We start from the raw sequence: 23,237 nt of genomic DNA on the forward strand, positions 1-23,237 counted from the left end.
CTAACATTTGCTCTGTTATCAAAGTCTGGAGGAGCTTTGGCCTAGGTACACATTAATAAGTAAACAAATGAATAAGAAAACGAACAGGAAAATAAAAGGCATAGGAAGTGAATTTAGCTGATTTTGTAAGGCATTCGTTCACTGAAATAAGTATGAATTCACTTTTAACTCCAGTGTTGGCTAATTTGAACTAAACACTCTACTAAGACCATATTCATGTAGATTATATTTAGTCCAATTAGGAAGGGGTAATTTAGCCCAAATTGGAAGGGGTAAATTTAAATCTAGATTAAGCGGATCCAGAAGTGCTAAATCCCTTTTGATTAAATTGGACCAAGTTGATTTCCTGCACATGCTATTTATTCCTTCCTGTATTTTCTTCCTACCGCTCTTCATATTCAGGACAAAGGCACAGGAAGTGAGCAGCCTTTCCCTTCTCAAAGTTTATGGGAAGTTCCAACATTGCACCAAAACAATTACTGAAAATTTGAATTCAAGCTTTCCTATTTTTCTCATCTTGGGATGGAGCAAAAACCCACATAAGATTTGCCAAGTAAAATTGGGCTGGCGCATTTCAGCACTGGTATCTGAATTCTGTAAAAATCCAGGCACTTTTAAGTTTACAAATGCAGGATCACCTAATTAAACGGACTTTCATTAAAACGCTAGTTTCAAACGATGAAGAGAGGAGGATTTCAAATTGAACAGAGCTAGCAGGAAATACAACAGAAAGGCACCATATCAAGGTGAGTGAAAGGGATATAGTGAATGGCATGCTTCTGCTGGTCCAATCAAGGGCAGAAGGAAAAGGAGCAGGAAAATGCTGGCAATTTAATGCCAGGGGGAGGAGGCATTCCAAGTAAGACGGGTTGATCCAAGTCAATATGTCAGCAAGAGAAGAATCTAAGCTAATTTAGTCCTCTTCCTCATATTGGCAAGGTTATCTGTTGTTGGCTGAAGACCACAGCCACAAGTGCAGGTCATTCCTCTCACCAGGGTCTGGTATTGCAATACAGATACTTGTGGTGGATCCATTTGGCTTCATAGGGGCTCCCTGCTACTGTCCATAGTGGCTTCATCTGCCAGGGACTTCTGTGCAGATTGTGCCACCCTCTGTTCTGCTGCGGGGAGAGTCTGGCCACGTGATGGCCATTTTCGCAGGAAGGTTGGCTGTTTGTGACTGCCAAAGCGTAATGGTCCTTAATCCTTTCTGGAGGAGCTGGAGCTATAAGAGTTTTGGAGTCCATCCTCTGATGTGTAGCTTCTGCAGAAGGATGAGCTGTCTCTCCCATCTGCCCAAGGTTGGCTGGTTCTGGGGGGCTGATGATGGTGCTTTCCTGCCTAGTGGAGAAAACAAATATCAACATCATATGACATGATCCCTTTTATCATATGTGGTGGTCTTGTAGTAAGGTTAAAGCTTACTAGGAAATGACACACAATGAATTGAAAAGGATGTTCAAAATAACTTCTTGGGAGGGAAACCAGAAGCTTTTCTTTTGGGAATTATAGGGACAGAACTACCTAAATTGTATAGCAATTTATTTATGTATGCTACTACAGCGGCAAGAATGCTACTTGCCCAAAAGTGAAAAGAAGCAGAAGTCCCAGCAAAGGAAAAATGGATACAAAAACTTGTGGAATATGCAGAAATGGTGAAACTTAACGAAGAATAAGAAATCAAGATAACCAACTTTTTATAAAAGAATAGAAATGGTTTGTTGAATATTTACAGATAAATTGCAAACAGATAAAAAAATTGTCAGGGTTATTGTAATAACCTGCAGTTTCATAAGAGTATACAGTGGTGCCTCAGGTTACAGACGCTTCAGGTTACAGATTCCGCTAACCCAGAAATATTACCTCGGGTTAAGAACTTTGATTCAGGATGAGAACAGAAATCGTGCGGTGGCAGCGGGAGGCCCCATTAGCTAAAGTGGTACCTCAGGTTAAGGACAGTTTCAGGTTAAGAATGGACGTCCAGAACAAATTAAGTTCTTAACCTGAGGTACCACTGTATATTTAAAGTAGATAATTAAAGGAGAAAATTTAATGAATTTGGATATGCAGAAAATATTAAAAAATAAATTTAAGGAACCGCAGAAAGAGGGGGAAGTAAGTTTGAAATGTTAGATAGCAAAACTAATGAAATGTATAAACCTGAAAAGTATTAATAAAAACTAAAAAAATAAATAAATCATATGACATGATCCAAAGGCTAATGGTGGTGATGTTCAGTTTTTACACAATCCTTTTAAAGCAATTCATCTAGACTGGAAGTACAAATTTGATATTGCCATCCTATTCAGAGCCTTCATTAGCCACTGTTGCCGTTAAGCAGCAGAAAAGTATTTGGGCAATATCTAACTAAATCGCACTCAAGAGTAGACCCACTGAAATTAAGGGATTTGATTTATTTACATTCACAGCGAACAACTGGGAGACTCCTAGCAGTGAAGGAGGGAGAAAGACTGGCTACTGTGTTTGGAGGGAAAGAAGAAAATAATTTCCCTACAGGGATTGAGATTGTTCTCTCCTGCAGGTGGGGAAGAGCTATAGTTCAGTGGTAGATCATCTGCTTTGCACACAGAAGGTCTCCGGTTCAACCCCCAGCACCTGCAGGTACCACTGAGAGAAATCCCTGAACCACTGCTAGGTCTATGTAAACAATACCAAGTGGGATTGTGCCAGCAGGAGGAGCGCTGCTGCAAGCTGAATTACATAGGTATGATTAATTAGATGGTCCTGCACGTAGTAAAATACCAAACCAGAACAGCTTTTGGTGCCTTCAGTTGTTTTATTGGAACAAAAGTCATGGGGCGGGGAAGTAACAAGAAGTACCTCTCTGACTCCTGAAGCTTCCTGGGTGAACTGAGGTTGTCCTCCAAGTCATCTAGATAGGAAGAAACCAGACAAATGCAGCATTTCAGTAGTACAGTACGGACATGACAATACCCTGCCCCTGCCCCCTCCTGAATTCTTCATACTGGAAGGCAGGCACACTATGTTAAAACTATCCCTTAGGCAGAAATTCCTCAAACATTAGCAATAGCTAGAAAGAAACCAATTAGAGCTTTGTCAATTAATCTGTTCCACATGGTTGAGACTGCTTTTGCACAAGGCCAGAATTTGATATCGAGGACGTAATTCAAAAATCCTGAGAACCACAGCTTGTTTTAAAGAAACATCTAGGGCAGTGTTGTTGTCTTTTGTCCAATAGGGACATAGGAATCTGCCTTACAAACAGGCCAGACTATTTGTCCATGTAACCTAGTACAGTTTACAGAACACATCCTTTGGGTGTATAAAAGTTCCAGGGTCAATCCTTGAAATCTCCAGTTAAAGGATCCAGGCAGGAGGGCTGGAAAAAGATCCCCTGCCAGAGACAGCACAGGGCTAGGTGGACCAAGAAGCTAACTCAGAATCAGACCAGTTCAATGCTTGCTTTCCTCTTCCCTCCCTAGGCCTTTTGTACTGTCTCTATTAAATTGTGAACCTGCAGACAGGGACTGTTACCTGTTAATACCTGCACAGTGCTGAGAAAAGTTGCAGCACTTTACAGCAAATAATAATGAGCCATAATATTAAAAGAAGCACTGTAGAGGTGCTATAGGAACGTGCACAGCGCACAGTGCAATCCTAACTGCCTACTCAGAAGCAGCTCCTACGGAATTCAGAGGAGCTGACTCCCAGGTAAATGCAGTAAGGATTGCAACCTGGGCGAGTCCTTTATGGGCTAGGATCCTGGTGCTGTATTGCAGGTGTGGGGAAACCTTTGGCCCTCTGGACGTTGCTGAACTACAGCTCCCATCATCCTTGGCTATGCTTGCTGGGGAGACGTTCGGAGACGTTCGGGTTCCAAAAAATGTTTGCAAACCGGAACACTCACTTCCGGGTTTGCGGCATTCGGGAGCCAAAACGTCCGAGTACCAAGGCGTTCGGGATCCAAGGTACGACTGTATTTGCCCCACTACCCAGTCCCTTGAGAAAAAGCTGGCTATAGATCTGGAAATGTCTCCTATGCCTCCATCGGTCACTCACTTGCTCTTTTATCGGAACGCTCGACGGCTGGGGCAGAGTTCTTGAAGCGGCTGTAAGAAGACTTCTGAGCCATGAGGCTGTCCTTTAGAGCGTCTGTCCTGGAGGGCGGGAGGGGGAAGACAAGCGGGAGGGTGGAGATGAAGCGGCGGCAGCGGAAAGTGGGGCAGGAACACCAAGCAAGGATGCAATGGGACAAGGATGTCCCACGGGGAGAAGATGAACAGAATGAAATCCATCCAGTGGGGCACAGGTCCCCACCCCCACAATTCAAAAGGAATTATGTTGCAGAAGGTTGTACCTGGAGGGGAGAACTGAGCAACATTGCAATGTACTTTCCCTTGTACTTGGACGACGTTACTTTATATCAACCCTCTTCCCCTACGTGGATTCATTACCCCAACCCCGTATAAGGTAGGTTAACTCAAGAGGGGCAAGCAATCTGCACAAGGCAAAGGATAGGTTTGAACCAGGGTTTCCAGGGTTCAGCATCAGTGCTTTATTTGCCTACTATATTACACCAATTCCTGGAAAGGGAAAGGAGGGGATTTGCAAGTTATTCCATAAGCCAGCGGATGCGGAACAAAGAAGACAAGACCACGCATTGAAACTTTAAAAAAAAATTCAAAATTTATTGAAATGTAAACAAAAGGTTTTGTATTTTCCATGCCAGACACCAACAGCCAAAGGCAGTTCAGAGTCTCAGGTGCTTTGTTAAGATGAGAAAGGGGTTGGGAAAGGCAAGCCTCACAGGAGCGGTGCTTCTCAAGCAGCCAAATCTGAATTTAAAGAGAAAAAGGGTGGGGGCAATGTTGGGAGTTCCCCACATCTGAGCAGCTTTTAAAGTCCATTGTGTCCAGGGAAAGGGGACACTACTTGGGCTCATGAGCTTCATTCTAGAGAAAAGCTTAAGACGCTAAGCAAACTTCTGCCTTGTCCACAGACGTCATCTCCAAGTGGCTGCTGTCTCACTCAGCTTCACTTCCCCCCCCCCCCCCAGTTAGCAATAATGGGTTGAGAAGGGTGGGGTATAAAGATAGCAACTGGGGATGTGCTGTAAGATGTAAGAACTGCTATGCTAGGTCTGACCAAAGGTCTGTCACAGCGTTCAGCTGGATGCTCCCAGAGAAAAATGGCTTCCAACAGGCATGATGAGGAGAGACATCCCCCCATTTGGCCTCAGCATCTAGAGAACAGAGCAATGCTGGGATGTATCCAAGGCTAGTCCTACTCAAGAGTTGACCTACTGAAGTTAACAGACATGACTAACTTAGGTTCCTTAAATTTCAATGAGTTTACTCTGTGTAGAACTTAGGTAGATACAACCTATTGTGTATGGATTTTAGAGGGCCCCTTTTTAAAAAAACCGACATAGGCAAACTCGGCCCTCCAGATGTTTTGGGACTACAACTCCCATGATCCCTAGCTAACAGGACCAGTGGTCAGGGATGATGGGAATTGTAGTCCGAAAACATCTGGAGGGCCGAGTTTGCATATGTCTGTTTAAAACCATAAAGGCTGTCAGTGACAGACCTAGCCAATGCTATTTTTCTAGAAAAAGAGGTGCCAAAACTCACCATGAATGCCTCCCTTGTTCTCTTATAATGCCAATGGCGCCCACCTGAGAGGTGCCAGAACTAAAAGCCAGCCCTGGACCACTGTAAATTGTCAGGGCTGCCCCAATACATTTTGCTGCCTCAAGCTCATCATAACCCCCACCTTCTTCTACATACGAATCTTACTTAACACCGGTGACGGGACAGCATCCTCAGCAGAGATTAGCAGACCATTTGGCACATGCAGCTCTATTCTTCAGCACCTCCCTGCCACTCGTCACCTCTCAGCTTCTGCCACCTGAGGCAGCTGCTTCCCTTTGCCTAACGGTAGCACCGGCCGGCCCTGACATTTATAGCAACACACGTTGGTGAAGCTCAGTATCATTAAGGGGCCTGGTCTAAATGCAAGTTGTTAAGAGTCAAATTTAAAAGCAGCACGAGCCAAATACTCCAAGAATTAGATAGCCACTAGGTTGGGTTTTTTTTAAAAAAAGAAACAAAATAGGAAATTCTTTCCAGTAGCACCTTAGAGACCAACTGAGTTTGTTCTTGGTATGAGCTTTCGTGTGCATGCCTGAAGAAGTGTGCATGCACACGAAAGCTCATACCAAGAACAAACTCAGTTGGTCTCTAAGGTGCTACTGGAAAGAATTTCCTATTTTGTTTCGACTATGGCAGACCAACACGGCTACCCACCTGTAACTTTAAAAAAAGAGAGAGAGAACAGATTAGATTCAGCCATGGAGGATAGGAGTATTGTAAGCTATCAGAAATGCTGAACTAAAACAGAACTGCAAGTATGACACCAAGTACCAGTTACGGAGGACAAAGAGTAGCAGGAAAACCATCTCCTGCATAATCTTCCTATAAACCTCCTGGGAGCAACCAGCTGGCTGCTGTTAGAAACCAAATGCAAGATTAGGTGGAGCAACGCAGCAAGGCAGTTCCTACGTTCTTAAGCAAAGCAGTCTCCTGTTACAGCCAAGCCCAAGCTACTTGATGGCACAACCTGTGCAAGGTGTAACCACATACAAGGGCAGCCAACACTGCCACATGATACAATTGGCGGACCACACAGGGTGACGACCATTGGCACAGTCTCTGGCCAATGGCAATGCCATGATTTCAAAGCTCATTAAGCCAGAGGAGAGTCCGAAGGGAAAAGGCAGAGTTTCATTGCCCCTGAATTTTAAGTACTGTATGGCCACATTTTTATCTTGCCCTTTCTCCAAGCCGCTCAGGCAAGCACACATGACATCTGTACCCCCGCCCCCATTTTATCCTCACAACAACCCTGTGAGGTAGGTTAGGCACAGAGAGGGAAAGAGGGATAAGGTCACCCAGTAAGCATCAGGGCTGAGTGCAGATTTGAATCCAAGTCTTCCCCATTCTAGTCCAACAACCCATCCACCACACCACACGAGCTCTTTACAGTTCCCTTGCTCCTTATATTATTACTACACCTACTGGTTAAGTAAACACCTAAATTACAGTAGCTAAGCAACCTCATTTGCAAGTTGCTAAAACAAGTTGCTGTTTTCCCTGGCACAAGAGTTTAGGATACCTTGGCACTTTTATCCTCAATATACGTGCACTTGCTTCTCTGGCATAGTAATTCTCTTTCAGTTTCTTGCTGCTGGAGACCAATCCCCCCCTCCAAGGCACACAAGACCCAACTCTCATTCTAGGGACTTCTAGTTTCCCCGCTTCTCGTCCTCTAAACCTGTCCATCTCCGCTCCCAAGTCTGTAAATAAAGGCAAGAGCTGCTGCTTCTCAAGCGGCAGTATCCATTTTGCAGCCCTGTAAGGGTTTATCTCCTGCTTTGTGAAGACAGGGGCAACCGCTGTAGGTTTTGTCACCGAAGCCAGGTCCTTCTACGCTACATCCCAAACACATCAGCAGCCTCAGGGGTGACATTCTGAAAGGAATTCAGGGCAGAACATGCTATAGACACAAGAATGCCTGAAGGCAACACACAGTTGGCAAATCACGAAGTGGAGGAAGATGGGAGAATGCAGGAAGGTGGACAAGGTGGGCAAATCAGCTTCTTTCTTCCTCTCCCTTAAAATTTGGCAGAGAGGGTGAAACTGCTACCAATGTTGTGTTCTATGGAAACTGGGTCACATGGAAACACGACTGTGGTTCTTCTCACATTTCCACCATAACTACACTAAATGGAACCTCGATAAGTACCTTTGGCTACAGTCGCAACTCCATTAGGAGTTAATTTGGGGGATGGCAGGGGGAGAGGAGGGGATACTGAAGGAGGACTAGGTGGATTTCGCCAAGAACAGCTGTGGCCTTTGCTGGGCTCAACTCTGCTCTAGAGGGATGCATCATGGGAACTTTCCCAGGCCTACTTTGAAAAAGCAGAGCCCCAGCTTTGCAGGCAGGCAGGTGGTCCCAGGCACAATCCTTCTGAATACCAGTTGCTGTAAACTACATGAGTGCTCGGATCCTGCCTGTGGGTTTCCCACAGCCATCTGGTTGGCCGCTGTGAGAACAGGATGCTTGACTAGATGGGCCATTGGCCTGATCCAGCAGGCTCTTCTTATGCTCTTATGGTGGGGAAGCTGTGGCACCTTCAGACGCTGTTGGGCTCCCAGCACCCACAAGCCCTAGAGCAGATATGGCCAACGGTCAGGGATAATGGAGTTAGGAGTCCAGCAACATCCCCACCTCCAACCTGGTATCTCCAGGTCAAAGGTTTCAGATAGCAGGAAAAACTCCTTTCTGCCAGTCAAATTAGACTGCGCTGGGCCAGATGGACCAATGGTCTGGCTCGGTACATTTGTTCCCCCTATGCATACCTTAGAATAGAACACACTGTAGCCTGATTTAATGTCTCAGCCACTCCCTCCAGGGTAAGGGTAACAGGTATCTACAAAGTGGCTGAGGTGCATAATGGCAAGGGCGAGAGAGTAAAAGAGGCATTCCTTCAGAGTAAGGGACTATGCATGTGGGGTGGTGGTGAGGGAAGATAAGGGAGTTTATAGGGGTTTCACAGAGACCCCTAATGCCTGCCTGCTAGCTCAGCCTTGCAAGTAGGTTTACAGCAGCTCCTAGCCTGCCCATCTATCACTGTTACAAGTTAAATCATCCTTCCGGCCTGTCCATATATCAATCTCTGCCATTCACAGCACATGGATACAAAACACACCAAACGCAACAGGGAGCCTGGCCGCAACTGGGGAAAAAAAATTAAAACAAGCACGTTATACCGTAAGTTTTTCAGGGATGAGAGCGCACACTTTGTCAATATCCACGATGAAAGTGGAAGGGGTTCCTACTGACTAGCGAAACGTGCAGGAGAAATATCACGGGCCCAAATTTTAATAATACGAGGCTGCCAGACAGCTCCTCTGGCTTTGGCTCTGCTAAAAGCAGTGGATTCCACGTAAAAGGAAACAGGCTTTTGAAGCCCTACAAATAATAATAGTATTAATAATAATAATAATAATAATAATAATAATAATAATGCAAACTCTGTTTACAGCAGCATGTGTCTGCACCACAGGCTGATGCCTCTTTCAGAGGCTCTGAAGTTAAACTGTCTCTCTCCAATATAAAACTCACAGACGGCTGGCCAGGTAGCGCCTTACACTGTAAATCCAAAACCGTACCTGCCTCATGGTGGTAAGACTACAATAACCATTTCAATAATTCCCTTGTTTTTAATAGTAAAGTAAAATCTGCCATCTGAGTTGGGTGATCTCATCCGGTCTAATAATACACCCAGTCCTGACAGTGTTACGCTTTGTCACTAGTACGACGACTATTCGTTTAATCTATGTGGCCAGTTTTTCAAAAGAACTAAGTGATAATTTACAGTAAACTTGCATTGTCTTCTTTGGATCCATGATTGGCAGGTCACAACAGACGATTGACAGGTCTATATGGCGACAGGCAGCAGACCACAGTGTCAAACAGTGTATACTTGGGACACTTGGGACACCAGTATTTTCCCAGCTGTAAGCTCTCACCGCTTTGGAGCTGAAGCCCAACTTAATAAATAATTCGAATTTCGTTAAAGCCCAGCAGTCAGTGCTGCTCATTGAAAAACGCAGCTAGGTTCCTTTCCTTAAGGGCGTTCCGGAATCTTGGCATTAAAAAATTGAAGACCAAAAACACACACACACACACAATATAAATAAACCCACATCCTTACAGGTTCTACCCATAAAGCTTATAAAAAGGAAGGGATGGGGAAATTGGATGTAAAACCAAATTTCGCTGCTAGAAAGAACTCAAGGACGCAAGTGGAGGCCCAACGGCTGGGTAGACACAGCAGAGACCGGCGATCAATGGCTGTTTTCAGCACGATTCAGGGAGCTGGTGGTGGAGAAGGGGAGGAAGAGAAGAAAGGAAAGGGAGGGAAGAGGAGGGGATTGAAAACAGAAAAAAGAGAGGTTAGACCCCCAAACGGACCATTTGGGGGAAATCTATCAGGGTAACGAAGAAAACATCTCACTTCCGAGAGACACAGTGCTAATGGATAAATGGTACTCTGGAAATGGTGGATATATTATACTTTTGCTGCTGGATTAAATGCAAGGATGAGGATGGTGGATGGCAAGCATTAAGGAGGGGGAAGGAATGTGAGGATGCTACCATGGCAAGAGGATAAAGAGCTGTGTAGGGCAGCAAGACCTTTCTAGAACCTCTGATTTCTGAAGCTTTCGAGAGCCACAAACAAATCAAACATAATCTCATCTAGCACTCAGTGAGCCAAGTTCAAACCTAACATCCTTTTGGCATGTCAGATGCAAAGCAAACTGACAAATTGCAAGCGCTCAGTCCCATTTCATGTGGTTTGCATGTGATCAAGACCAATTCTGCCAACTAGCAGAATTGTACCGAGGAATTAGCCACCCAGGGTCACAAGGAATGATATGAAGGATTAAATCCTTAGAGGGAGCCTGTGGGTCACTGCAGTGCAAACCTCTCTATTCCTATGTCTAGGGCAGCTCATCTTTGCCATCACTTTCTGTCCTTTCCCACATCTCACTCAAGGTTAGGTAAAGGTAAAGGGGCCCCTGACCATTAGGTCCAGTCGTGTCTGATTCTGGGGTTGCAGCACTCATCTCACTCTATAGGCCAAGGGAGCCGGCGTTTCTCCGCAGACAGCTTCCGGTTCATGTAGCCAGCATGACAAAGCCGCTTCTGGCGAGCCAGAGCAGCGCACAGAAACGCCGTTTACCTTTCCACTGGAGCAGTCCCTATTTATCTACTTGCACTTTGACGTGCTTTTGAACTGCTAGGTGGGCAGGAGCTTGGACCGAGCAATTGGAGCTCACCCCGTGGCAGAGATTCAAACCACCGACCTTCTGATTGGAAAGCCCTAGGCTCTGTGGTTTAACCCACAGCGCCACCTGGGTCCCTTACAGCATACCGGTATACAAAAAAATTGTAAAACATCAGACATTAAAAAACTGTTGTTGTTCAGTCGTTCAGTCATGTCCGACTCTTTGTGACCCCATGGACCAGAGCACGCCAGGCATGCCTATCCTTCACTGCCTCTCGCAGTTTGGCCAAACTCATGTTAGTAGCTTCGAGAACACTGTCCAAAGCTACTAACTAACCAAAGCTATTAAAAAATTACTGATACAGGAAAGTAAAGTCAGAATGAAATATGTAAAAGTATGCCAAATTACACAAATAATTTCATTTTGTAATAATTTTTACGGGCAGCAGAATTCAGTTTTTCTTGTCAAGGATTTAGAATGCCTGGATACATAGTTTGAACTACTTAAGTTCAGGAAACAGACTTCTCTGTTAACTGGACACAAGGCTCCAGTGTCACAAGACAAAAAAACAACAACCCAGAATCTGAAGTCATTTGGAAATGAAATGCCTGCTAGTGTTTTGATTCAGAGATCCTTAAGGACTGACTACTTCCCAAGCTCAACAGAAACAATATTCTATTCCACACACACACACACACACAGAGAGAGACAAAGCATTCTTTCCCACCTACTGCAAGATTTTCAGATACCCCACATCTCCAACTGTACCTGGTTCTCCGCCTCTGTGAAGCTGGGTCTCCGGGCTCACCATTCATCAGATGGTGGGCAGTTGAGTGGGGAGGGCAGAGGCGCAAGTTCTTCAGCAGCTCCTGCTCGTTGAGGAAAGGCTTGAGGCAGCCTCGCACTGGGGAGTTCCCCAGACTGCTGGAGCGGGTCAGTGAGCGAGACTGGTTGAAGGGCCAGGGTGGTTCGACTTCTTCCTTCAGGACTATTGGGGGGGGGGAAATATTTTAAAAAGAAAAGGTTCAGTCCTCCAGTTCCTAGAGAGGCCCAAGGTATGCTATTCAAAAAGGCAGGCACTCTGGGTCCCTTAAAAGCCACAGCACCACCACCACCTTTGCCTTCTCACTTGCTGTAAGGGCAGGGTAGGGTTGTCAGATGTCCACTATTTGAGTAGACAGTCCACTTTTTCACATTATGTTCACTATTTTTTTCCCACAAAATAGTGGACATTTTTTAATTCAAAAGCTTTATGATGAAATGGTATTCTAATACGTGTTAAAATGTTTGTAAGAAAATATATCATTTAAACCCCCCCCCCGCTTGTCCGCTATTTTTTTGGAAGCAGACCTGGCAACCCTAGGCCAAGGGTCAGCAAACCTTTTCAGCAGGGGGCCGGTCTACTGTCCCTCAGACCTTGTGGGGGGGCCGGACTAAAGTTTGGGGGGGGGGAAATGAACAAATTCCTATGCCCCACAAATAACCCAGAGATGCATTTTAAATAAAAGGACACATTTTACTCATGTAAAAACATGCTGATTCCTGGACCATCCGCAGGCCGCATTTAGAAGGTGATTGGGCTGCATCGGGCCCCCGGGCCTTAGTTTGGGGACCCCTGTGTAAGGCCAAAGACCCAGCGAACAAGCTTGTTTTCTCCCACTCGCACTATGGGAAGCTCAAAAACAACTGCATCCTTACTTATGGAAGGCCAGGTAGGACAAAGTTTGAGCATTTTCTTCTTTATGCAATGTTTCCCTGACATCCTGTCAGGGGACCAGTTTGGAACTGGCACATTCTGAAAGGTGGTGGCTGAGCCCCGGGATCTTGTAGCTCACTTCCTAGACAAGGGAACCATTTTTCTTTTTTTAAAAAAGAATGCCTGCTCGTTTCCAAGCTTGGATGGAATGTAGACTCTTCTGACTGAAGTCAGTCTCGGATTTCAAAACTGACTTGCCGCTTCTCTTACTCCCCAGCCTCTCCTAAATCAAACAGCTGCCGTACCCTAGATGGGGCCTAGTGACCTAACTGCGACAAGTATCACAGAACCATGAACACATAATATGCACATTCCTCTGCTTCTTGAAGTCAGCTGGTCTCCACCCTACCCTGAGAACCAACACGAAATGGGTTCTCTTGTCTTGGTGTCATTCACAACTTGCCCCCTCAATCTGGAGGGTGATTTGCAACGCTCCCACCAAAAAGAGAACAGCTTAAACCCACTTCCCAATCCAGAAGCAGCCTCAGTTATTAATCTCTTACACTCTCGGTCTGATGAAGAATATGGTTTTATCTCCCCCTCATGACGCTTTGCAGGCAACTTTCTCACTGGAGCTGCAAGGAGAGGGAGAGAGAAAGATGAGTAAGATTTTGAGGAGGAAGGGAAAATCAGTTAATCATATATAAACACTTTATCTCATATAAAATAAATAAAATAAAATCTTATTCCAACCACAAGAAGCAGCCGTCAGGAGGATCCCTTAATAATCAAAATAGTTCAATACTGGGAAGTATATAATAAAAAAGGGGAAAAAATAGAAATAAGATGAAAATAGGAGAATAAGTCCAGCAAAGCCAGTGCAATTTATCAAAGTATGCTCTAATTATCATATTCACAAAGAGATCAATAAATTCTAGTTCATCTCATCGGACCAACTGCACTCGTAGAAGTTGATTATTAGTGGGGGGGGGGAGTATAATTTAATTATTTTCCTCGTAGATTTATAAGAACATGTCCGAGTTGGACCTCCTTTTTACACCCCTAATGTTTGCCGAATTAATTTCGATTTAAATAGTTTATTATCCTCTTGGTAGTTAATTAATTCTAGGCTTTAAAGTTTTGGAAAAGTTACTGCTTTGATGCATGGAGCTTGAGGCTTCTCGTCATGGAGCTGCGTTGGAGCTTGGCGCTTTTGGCTCTATCTCGCCCCCACAGCTCTTTTCAGAATGGAGAGCGGGAAAAGAAACAGAATCCTGCTGCTGGACCCCTTTGAACCCAAAAAGAACCTTTTGTGCTTTCTCGGGGGTGCAGGGCGCCCGCGTGCTTCCCCCAGAACTCTCACGATGAGCGAGCTGTTCACAGAGAACAGAGCTCGCCGTCCGACACCATTCCATGGTAACCCGGAAATGGGAGTAGGGATTTTAAGAGCTTTTTTCTGAGCAACCAAATGAATGGCAGTTTTAAACTGTGTGGGTGATCATCTAAGAATTAACACACAAGAACAAAATTTCATGAATGGTAGTTAAGGCATGCAATAGGAGCAGTCCCTTAATTGTATTCATAAGATCTCAACGGGCAAAAGCATGTGTAGGCAATCTATTCAGGAAATTCCAGGAACAACACTGGAAATCTGTCATTAGACAGAGGGCCCTCACTTCCTTTTCTCTGTGTTTAATTAGCATAATTGCCATTCCATTTTCAGATTCTTGGCAGATGCTGAATCACAACCAACTGGATGTGGTATACTTGTTCTACACTAAGCTTAGCTTGAAATTATTACTCTCAAACCCCCACCAACGCCACCAATATAAATCCATGGTGTGGGATTCTTATTAATGTAAAGAAAGACTTCAGTTTTTGGAGCTGTTAATCTTGGGGGAAAGGATAACATTGTACATGGTTCTAGATATAGGTAGGTAGCTGTGTTGGTCTGCCATAGTCGAAACAAAATTAATTTTTTTAAAAAAAAAATCCTTCCAGTAGCACCTTAGAGACCAACTAAGTTTGTTATTGGTATGAGCTTTTGTGTGCATGCACACTTATGCAGATACCGAATTAAGAAGTGTGTGTGCACACTGAAGAAGTGTGCATGCACACAAAAGCTCATACCAATAACAAACTTAGTTGGTCTCTAAGATTGTACATGGTGTAGACAAAATGGGGGGCTTTTATCCCTCTCTCATTATACCAGAACCTGGGGACATCCATCCCCAGGACAGAGAAAAGGAAGCACTTCATCACACAGCGGATGACTAACTGTGTATGGAATTCAGTACTCAAGTTGCAGTAATGTCCCACCAACATGGACGGCTTATACAAATTCATGGGTGGGGGGGGAGAGACTATCAGTGGCTAATAGCCATGATGGTTATAGCTCTACTGCCACAGTAGACTGCAATATCCTTCCAAATATCAGCTGCTAGGAACCACAAGTGGGGGTTGCACTCAGGTCTTGCCTCTGAGCTCCCCTTGGGCATTTGGTTGACTACTGTGGGAAATGGGGTGCTCAACTTGCTTTTATTTTGGACGAAAACAGCATCCATACTTCTGAAGCCTTGAAGCCTTGGACATTCTGGCTATTTGGACCCAGAGGGTTCCATTTTAACTTCATTACAGGCATAGAATAAAGTCATTCCATTATTCGGCTCAAGAGTGGGAAACGGAATCCCGCGGTCGGTCACGTGCTTGTGTAAACCGTCAGGTCATTGTGCACAACACAAACACTGAACTCTAACATAAGATTCTGGAATCCTTAACACCACAAGCGGCAAATATTTAGCATTCATCAGGAGGTGGCAAAGGTAACTGACACGCAAAATGCTCAGAAGCCACCCTGTGTTGAGGGAGATTTTTTTTTTTTAAGTGAAGAAGCTTCTATACCGTTTGCCTCTTCTAACCCTTCTCATGAGGAGCCCCCTACTCTTAATAACATGCAGAATCAAAACAAAAGGGCATAGCAATATTTATGCCACTGACTCACCATGGTGGTGGCTGAAAAAGCCCTGGAAAATCACAAAGTTGTTAACCTGAAAGAAGAAAAATAAGATTAAAAAAAAAACAAGCCAGCAAACCAAACCTACCCCACTGTTCCAAGCTTCTTGTGAAACACATTTGTAGGGCTCCCTACAGTTACCTCCCCGCTCACCCTCTTTTTTGCAGCTAGTCTGCATATTTGCTTTGGGGGGGGGGAATACAACTCTTAAGGGTAGGGGCTTCGTAGCAGAGTATATGCTTTGCATCTTGGTTTGTGCAATTAATAAGCCTTTCGCTACATGGTGACAGGTCATAAAAATAACATATAAAACTGCAATATGCACACACAATACATCAAACTATAATTCAATTAATCATTAGCAAAACACTTATTACAGTATTACTTGGAAACAGGCAATGAAACAAGATTGTACTGACTGGCTACTTACTATTCCCTTTAAATACAATCAATCAAAGATTTATAGTAGTTTTTGAGCACAAGGTCTTCAGGAGAACAGGGTAGAGCAGAGATAAGGAACCTCTAGCCTTCTGGACACTGTCAGACTACAACATCCATCACTCTTGGCCATTAATCATGCTTGCTGGGGCTGATGGGAGTTGGAGTCCAACAACGCTGGAGGGCCGTATGTTCCCCACTACAAGGCTAGAGTGTCTGCTGCATGATATAAGGACCTGTGCAGCATCCTACATCCCTCCTGTATTATGCTTAAGCTAATGGCACCAGGACCAGCTCCCAGCCTGGTTCATGGCACATTTACCAGTGTGCAGTTCCATTAAAGTGTGGCCACTCAGAAGCACCTTTGGGTGACCCAGAGAATGGTCAAGACGCAAGATACACTTTTGCTGCTGTTGGGCAGTAAGCTGCCTAGATGGAAGATCGTTTGGGAGATCCAAGTGGCTCCGAGAGGAAGTGCCAGGTAGAATAAGAGAGCATTCAAAATCCATTTTATTCTTTGCTTCCTGCACAGCACACAGCTATTCCCAACTTCTCTGGAGCCATTCCCTTCTTGCCCCACAGTCTGTGTAAGCTTAAAAATGAATACTTTCAGAGATGATGGAGACGAACTCAAGTGAATTTTTGTATTATTGCATTAGCTATCAAACTGCTTTGAGGGTGATTTTTTATTAAAAACAACAACAACAACAACAACAACAACCAAGTGGTGTATAAATTTTATGAAACAAATAATAAAATGAGTCAAAAGGTGAAGGAATTGCTGCTTCCATCCTAGCTTCCCATCACAAAGAGACCAGCTCACCTGGGGAATAGTGTCACAAAGATTATAGTGTTTCCGGAGGAAGCAAAGCAGCTTCTCTGAGGGGCGATCCACAGCCAGTTTGTGAGGCTCCACTCGCTCTTGCTGAGGGAGGAGAGACAGAGAGAAGTGAAGATAAAGGTTGGGGACTACAGCTTCCATCTCAAAAGAAGGGGTAAAATTTAGGAGCTGGATCTAAAGCATCAGTCGCGGGGCCAGCAGCAAGTTTCTATGAACCCTGAAAGGTGCAATAACAGGGAGGACTGGTGAAAAGAGATATCAACAAAACCAAAGCAACGCTCCCAACAGCAGCTGCTGTTATTTACAGAAGAGAGGTGCAACCAACTTCCTATGGCTGTGAAGCAATCCACATGGCAAGAATGTTAAACAGTGGGTCCCAAGAGCTTGTTCCAGCCCCATCCAGGTCAGCCTGGTTGCGTGAATTAATTAGTACCTATTGGGATAACCATCCGCACTGGTTTCATACAGCTTAAATTAAAATGAACTGAGAATAACTCCAGAGTCATAGAAACCACAATGGCCACAAATCAGCATTGTACATTGGGTGGGATGTGTTCCCACAGAGGCAAAATATCCCCTGGAGAAGACTCTGTAGAGAAAGTGTATTTCATGCCTGTTGTCTTAACTGATCACCTTATCTGTGGTCAAGAATGAAATCTCCACACACTGTGAGCCTTTAAATGTAGGAAGTGGGTACATGGAATACAGGGATATGTGACCCAGCCAAGATATCACACTGGAATGCTCCTCTGAGATTCAAGGGGGGGGGGGGAGAGAGAGAGAGAGAGAGAGAGAAGAGAATATGCACACCTGCAACATGTAATGGAAGAGCTCCTTGCCATAGCCATGCCTCTGGAGGGACTCGTGAATGTAAAAGTCCAATACGCATAGTGGTTCCACTTCGTTGTGAGCTCCGTGGCGATCCTGAAAGAAAGGAGGAAGACTTGCAAGATGTGTATCTATATATAAAAACAGAGCAGAGTACACAGAATAAAAACAGACACTTCATACTCGCCGTAAGTAACAGAGCTAAAATATCTGAGCCACTTATACCAATACATGCTAGCTTATGCTTACATTTCTGAGACACATTTGCTTAAATCAAGTTCTCAAATGCTGTAAGGAAATTCAGGCCCCATGTTTTGACCTAGAACGCAACACGATTACAACAAAAACCAACTATAGCTCACTGATCTATATTGCTTGCACTTTCATTTTAAATATCTTCCTTCCTTCTACCTCCAACACATACAAATGTCAGCTGACTTCATGGATATTCTAAAGAAGGGAGGCAGTTGTCCCAACCTAGTTCTGCTAGATCTCTCAGCGGCCTTTGATACCACTGACCATGATTCTTTAAGGAAGAGGATAGTCTTAGTCCTGTTTGGTACCAATGACCCTTTTGCACCAGAGACAACTGCTCTGCACATAAAGGCAACTTCCCATTGCAACTTACCAATACAAAGAGTTTCTTGTATCCCACCTTGAGGAAGCCAATTATGACTCCTTTCCCGGCCCTGGTAGCAATGAAGAAAAGATACAAACCATTAGTTAGAGATGTATGAACAATGGGCCACTGAGGCAGAGGAGGGCTATCATTTATTACTGTAATGTATTTATTCCTGACGGCACCACAGGATAATGCAAAACATTGTTTGCAAAACACTTGCTTATTTACACTTTTAGAGCAAGTGATAAAACCTGCTGCATAAAACTGAGGTAAGGGGCCCAAGGTAGACTATCAATCTCCCCTAACCTGGTGCTTGCCAGATGTTTTTGACTACTGCTCCCATCAGCCCTGACCATTGGCCATGATTACTGAGGCTGACGGAAGTTGGAGTCCAACAAATATCTAGAGGGCCAAAGTGTCCTCTTCCTTGAACTAGAGGCTAGATGATTAGCAGTAGCAAGAGGAAACAGTATAGCATTATTAAATAGAGACCTTTTTTGTTTTTCAGATTCCAGAATCATAATGATTTATGCAAATCAGGAAACTGTATGTTATTCCAAGAGCAGAGGATTTTTGGTCAAGGATGTCACAGACAGGGGGAAAGAAGCACACAGATACAGGAATACATGGAACTAGCAACTGTGAGGGACAAGCAATTGTGATGAAGGAACTAGGGCAAGATCTCCCCACCCACCCAATAAAAAAAAGAGGGGGAACTCTGATATTTCAAGGAGTCTGCAAATCCCTGAAAAATATTTCTATGGTTGCTACGGCTAAACAGATTGTGTAGAGTTCCTGTGTATGGTTCAGAACAACAAAGCCTTTTCTTTCTGCATGCCAAAATGTTCCCACAGAAATGGCTTGGGCTGCAATCCTATGCACACTTACCTAGGAGTAAGTCCCACTGAACTCAGTGGAAAAGACCCTGATGTTGGGAAAGATGGAGGGCACAAGGAGAAGGGGACGACAGAGGATGAGATGGTTGGACAGTGTTCTCGAAGCGACTAGCATGAGTTTGGCCAAACTACGGGAGGCAGTGGAGGATAGGGGTGCCTGGCGTGCTCTGGTCCATGGGGTCACGAAGAGTCGGACACGACTGAACGACTGAACAACAACAACAACAGGCATGCAAAGGACTAGACCCTTAAGACTCCAGCCCCTCAGTCGCAGCACACTCACGTTTTTGCTTCGCTGTCCTTCAGAATGTAGAGAACATGGCGGTTGGTTTGCATCCGTGAGGCGCTGGTGATTGGAGTTGGCAGATTCTGGGCCTGAAACCAAAAAGGTTCAAGTTTCACTAACTCGAGAAGATTTTTTTTTTAAGGACTTGGAAGGGCAACTGAACAAACTGATATCTGAACTACAGCTTATATCCCTTGGAGAGAAAAAGATCCCTTCTCTCCTTTCTTGCACCCTTTAGGCTAAACTACACTGCGAGACAGTGCATTTCCCAGGCCAGAGCAACTTAACACCTACAAAGCCAAACACAGCTGCTTCACCTGCGCTTTTGCCCAGGCATTTAGGAGATGAGTCATTTTCAATGGAACTGTTTCTCCCACCCACCCACTTCTGCTCCACAGTTAAATTTGTGTTTTAGTTACAGTTTTAAGTGAATTGGCTGAGACTTACAAGGGATAGGCAACCTGGCTTCACACATATCCTCCTGTTTATCCATAAACTATAATCTATTCTTTGGCCCTTTAAACCCTCCAGATAAAAACCCTGACCCACCTTGGCAGAGGCCCTGCCCATCTCATCTATGATCCTCATGAGCTGCTGATGATGATCCACCCTGGCCATGAAGAAAAAGAGAGAGAAAGAGAAGAAACTAGGTTGAGAGCCTGAATAATCTAATCAGGAGAAACCTAGAACAGGAAATGGTCCAAATCCTTGAAGGAGGAGAGGAATGTTTGACACTTTGGAGGCAGCAAAGTATCAGGCAGGTTCTGCAATGTCATAGCCCCGGGACAGATAAAGATCCATCTAGGATGCTAAGCAGAAGAAGACTGCTGCTGGAGCAGACCAGAGGTCCATCTAGTAAAGCATCATTTTTCCCTCAGTAGCCAATTCATGTTTCTGGGAACACCACAAGCAGCATATGAAGCTGACAGCCCTCTCCTGTTGTTGCTGGCAAAAGCAAAAGGATAAGAGATTAGTCAACAAAAGGTACCTCATCCATGCAACCAGGTAATCCTAAAGCAATGGGGCATCTCACTGCTATACACTATGGATGGATGGAAAGAATGATGCTAATGTAAACCGTCATTGCCCATATTGAACAATTTATTTTTAATGCTTCAAGACCCTGGTTTTCAAACTCTGTTCTGAGAAAATCTAGGCTTCCTTGGAAGCTTATTAAGGGGTTCATCCAAGTATCAGCAGACAAGCTTCCATGAAAGGCAACTTGATCACCATTATTTATTGGCCTTTGCAATGCTTCCCCAACCCCCTGTAAGATAGCTCAAAATACATACTAGATCACCACCTCCATTATGAAGGGGCAACTGTGGAACCCCAAACACCTAACAAGAACCATACATCAGGGTAGGGTATCCTGGCCCTCAGGACTCTCACCAGGCCACGGCCCTCATCAGCCCCACTTCACACCTTCATATGTTTTTGACAGGCTAGAATGCTTCATTGAACACTGATAATGTCTATTGGGTGCCTGGATGGAGGATGGGGAGGGGTGTGTCAGTGTGTAGAAGAAGCTAGCCTACTGTACAAAGATAACACAGAGAAGCTTCTGAGCAAACATGTCAATGCATAAAGGATTCCCTACAGACATAATGCCTGAGAAGTACTGCTGTAAGACAACAGGAATGCAGCGATAGTATCTGCCACAGGGAACTGTTGTATCTTTTCTGTGCAGACTTATAGAGCAAAAATAAACCCCCCTGCAAAGCACAGACAGCAACAGGGATCATTGTTCCAAGACAATAGATTGGAGTAGATTAGCCACCATTCTCAGGATGGCAGCTGTAGCTACCGGTAATTTTAAATATCCTATCCCAGGCTGTGCAGGTAAGAGCAAAACTTTTAGCTACTTCACTTTAAGACTGTTCATGGTCGAACAGAGAACTATAAACCCTGCTCTGAAGTAGGCTGATACAATTTAAACCTCACTATTAACTATTTTAAATTATAATATTCTATACTATCATCTTCAAAACAGTAGCATCTTATATGCAACAATCTTCAAAACACCATTACAAGGTGAGCTCAGGCTATAACAGTGACATGTTCAATGTTACCCAACAAAGCTTAGGTTTAAGTTAACTTTCTTCAGTTTGTATAAATGTATTAATCGTCATTTTAATTTTTTTAAACAAAACAACAACACCAGGCGTGTATGCTAACATGCAACCATGGAGCAATGGACCTGTGAACCATTTATTGTTTCTGTACCTACCCATTCTCCATCCACTTCAAGTGTCACAAACACGGGCTAACCCCGACTTTATTCCCAAGACACGTATGTGAATGTGAGGCTAGGATTCGAATGTCTTTTTGGCTAGGTGACCATGGGCAAGTCGCTATCTTCCGCCTAACATACCTCACGGAGTTGTTGTGGGAGGGGAGAAATGGAAATAACAAGTAGTGATGGGGGGCAGGGGGGAGAGAGAACCACGTCTGAACAGCTGGAATTCCTTGAATAAAAACTTGGGCACAGATGTTAGCATGTAAACAAAGAGGGAAAGAGCGAGAGCAGGAACATTCTTGGCTAAGGTCACATGTCTGGGAGTAAAGCCCCACGGCATTGCCTTCTGAGTTGGGAACCATGGTGTCAAAATTTATACCTACATACAGTATATAAAGGTTGACACCCTCATTCCCAGCGGAAAGAGGCTACCCAGCATGCCCTGCGCCTGAGACAATAGATGGGCGTGGGAACAGCCGCCGCGAGCGGCTCCTGAGGGCGTCACGGCGCGCAGGGAGAGCGCCTCCCCGCGGTCCTCAGGCGCAACTGAGGGGGCGGATCGCCGCCCTGCGCTGTTTTCGCGGGGCGAAACGAGCCCCATAGGCGAGGGCTGGGTGGGGGGGTATGACAGGCCCACCCAAAGCCCGTGCCGCTGTCATGGTTACCTGTGGGTCGTGGCGAAGCCGGCCCCCCTCCGGCCCGACGGCCGCAAGTGTTGATCCACCGTCGTAATCCGCTCCGCGAAGAGCGCGTCCACGTCGAAGGGGAACTCCATAGCCCCGGCATCCGGGTCCTTTTCTCTCTGCCGCCCCGGTCGCGCCGACTCACGCCTCTGAGCGACGCGGCGCGCGCGCGGTCGGCCACGCCCTTAGCGACGAGGCCTGCTGCCGGCGCCTCCGTTGCCAGGCTCGCCCTAGCAACCGGGCGGCCCCTAGCAACCGCCGCCTTCCTCGCCCGCCGTCGGGCGTCTAGACGTGAAGTCCCGCCAGCGGGGGAAACTGCCTCCGTTGCCACGTTTACAACGCACTTTCCCTTTGGAAGTTCAGCCTTGCCCTGGATGTCCAGCAGCTGTTGTCCCTGTTCGCAAGCCTTGTTTGGCTGCGTTGCTTGAGGATCTTTTCTTTTTATTTATTTTTAATTGAATGTGTTTTATTTTACACCATGATGTGAGAACATGACACCTGATTAATAAAAGTATACACATCTGTAACTTCACCCAGAATACACTTTGAATGCACTTTAAAAAAAAAAAAAAGCGCTCATCTTACAAATTGTTTTGCAGTCCAGTCATAATAATTATTATTTATACCCCATCCATCTGGCTGGGTTTCCCCAGCCACTCTGGGCAGCTCCCAACCGAATATTAAAAACATGATACAGCATTACACATTAAAAACTTCCCTAAATAGGGCTGCCTTCAGCTGTCTTCTAAATAATAATAATTTATTATTTATACTATACAAATACTGTATACAATAGCTTGGAAAACAAATAGTTCAGAAAATGAAAGCCAATGTAAAAAGACTACGTAAACCTA

The 23,237-nt window shown here is 44.9% G+C and overlaps 1 protein-coding gene across 4 annotated transcripts; it reads right to left on the reverse strand.

Annotated features, from left to right (window-relative positions):
- Positions 1 to 505: 505 nt before the first annotated feature.
- ATAT1 (alpha tubulin acetyltransferase 1) lies at positions 506 to 22,556 on the reverse strand. 4 transcript variants are annotated; one of them, XM_033141549.1, is made up of 12 exons: positions 22,366 to 22,475; positions 20,011 to 20,071; positions 19,459 to 19,550; positions 18,286 to 18,346; positions 17,640 to 17,753; positions 16,812 to 16,913; positions 15,539 to 15,584; positions 13,101 to 13,172; positions 11,610 to 11,829; positions 4,042 to 4,139; positions 2,842 to 2,893; positions 511 to 1,341 (listed from the first exon to the last, which is right to left on the reverse strand). In XM_033141549.1, exons 1-12 carry the CDS (start codon positions 22,473 to 22,475, stop codon positions 990 to 992), a joined length of 1,380 nt encoding a protein of 459 aa, XP_032997440.1. In that variant the 3' UTR covers positions 511 to 989. The 4 variants fall into 4 exon arrangements, with proteins under 4 accessions (XP_032997442.1, XP_032997443.1, XP_032997440.1 ...); XM_033141552.1 differs by lacking the exon at positions 20,011 to 20,071 and having other exon boundaries at positions 508 to 1,341; positions 22,366 to 22,462; XM_033141551.1 differs by lacking the exons at positions 19,459 to 19,550; positions 20,011 to 20,071 and having other exon boundaries at positions 506 to 1,341; positions 22,366 to 22,556.
- Positions 22,557 to 23,237: the final 681 nt, after the last annotated feature.

This window comes from Lacerta agilis, chromosome 2, assembly GCF_009819535.1.
Source record: "Lacerta agilis isolate rLacAgi1 chromosome 2, rLacAgi1.pri, whole genome shotgun sequence".
Lineage (NCBI taxonomy): Eukaryota > Metazoa > Chordata > Lepidosauria > Squamata > Lacertidae > Lacerta > Lacerta agilis.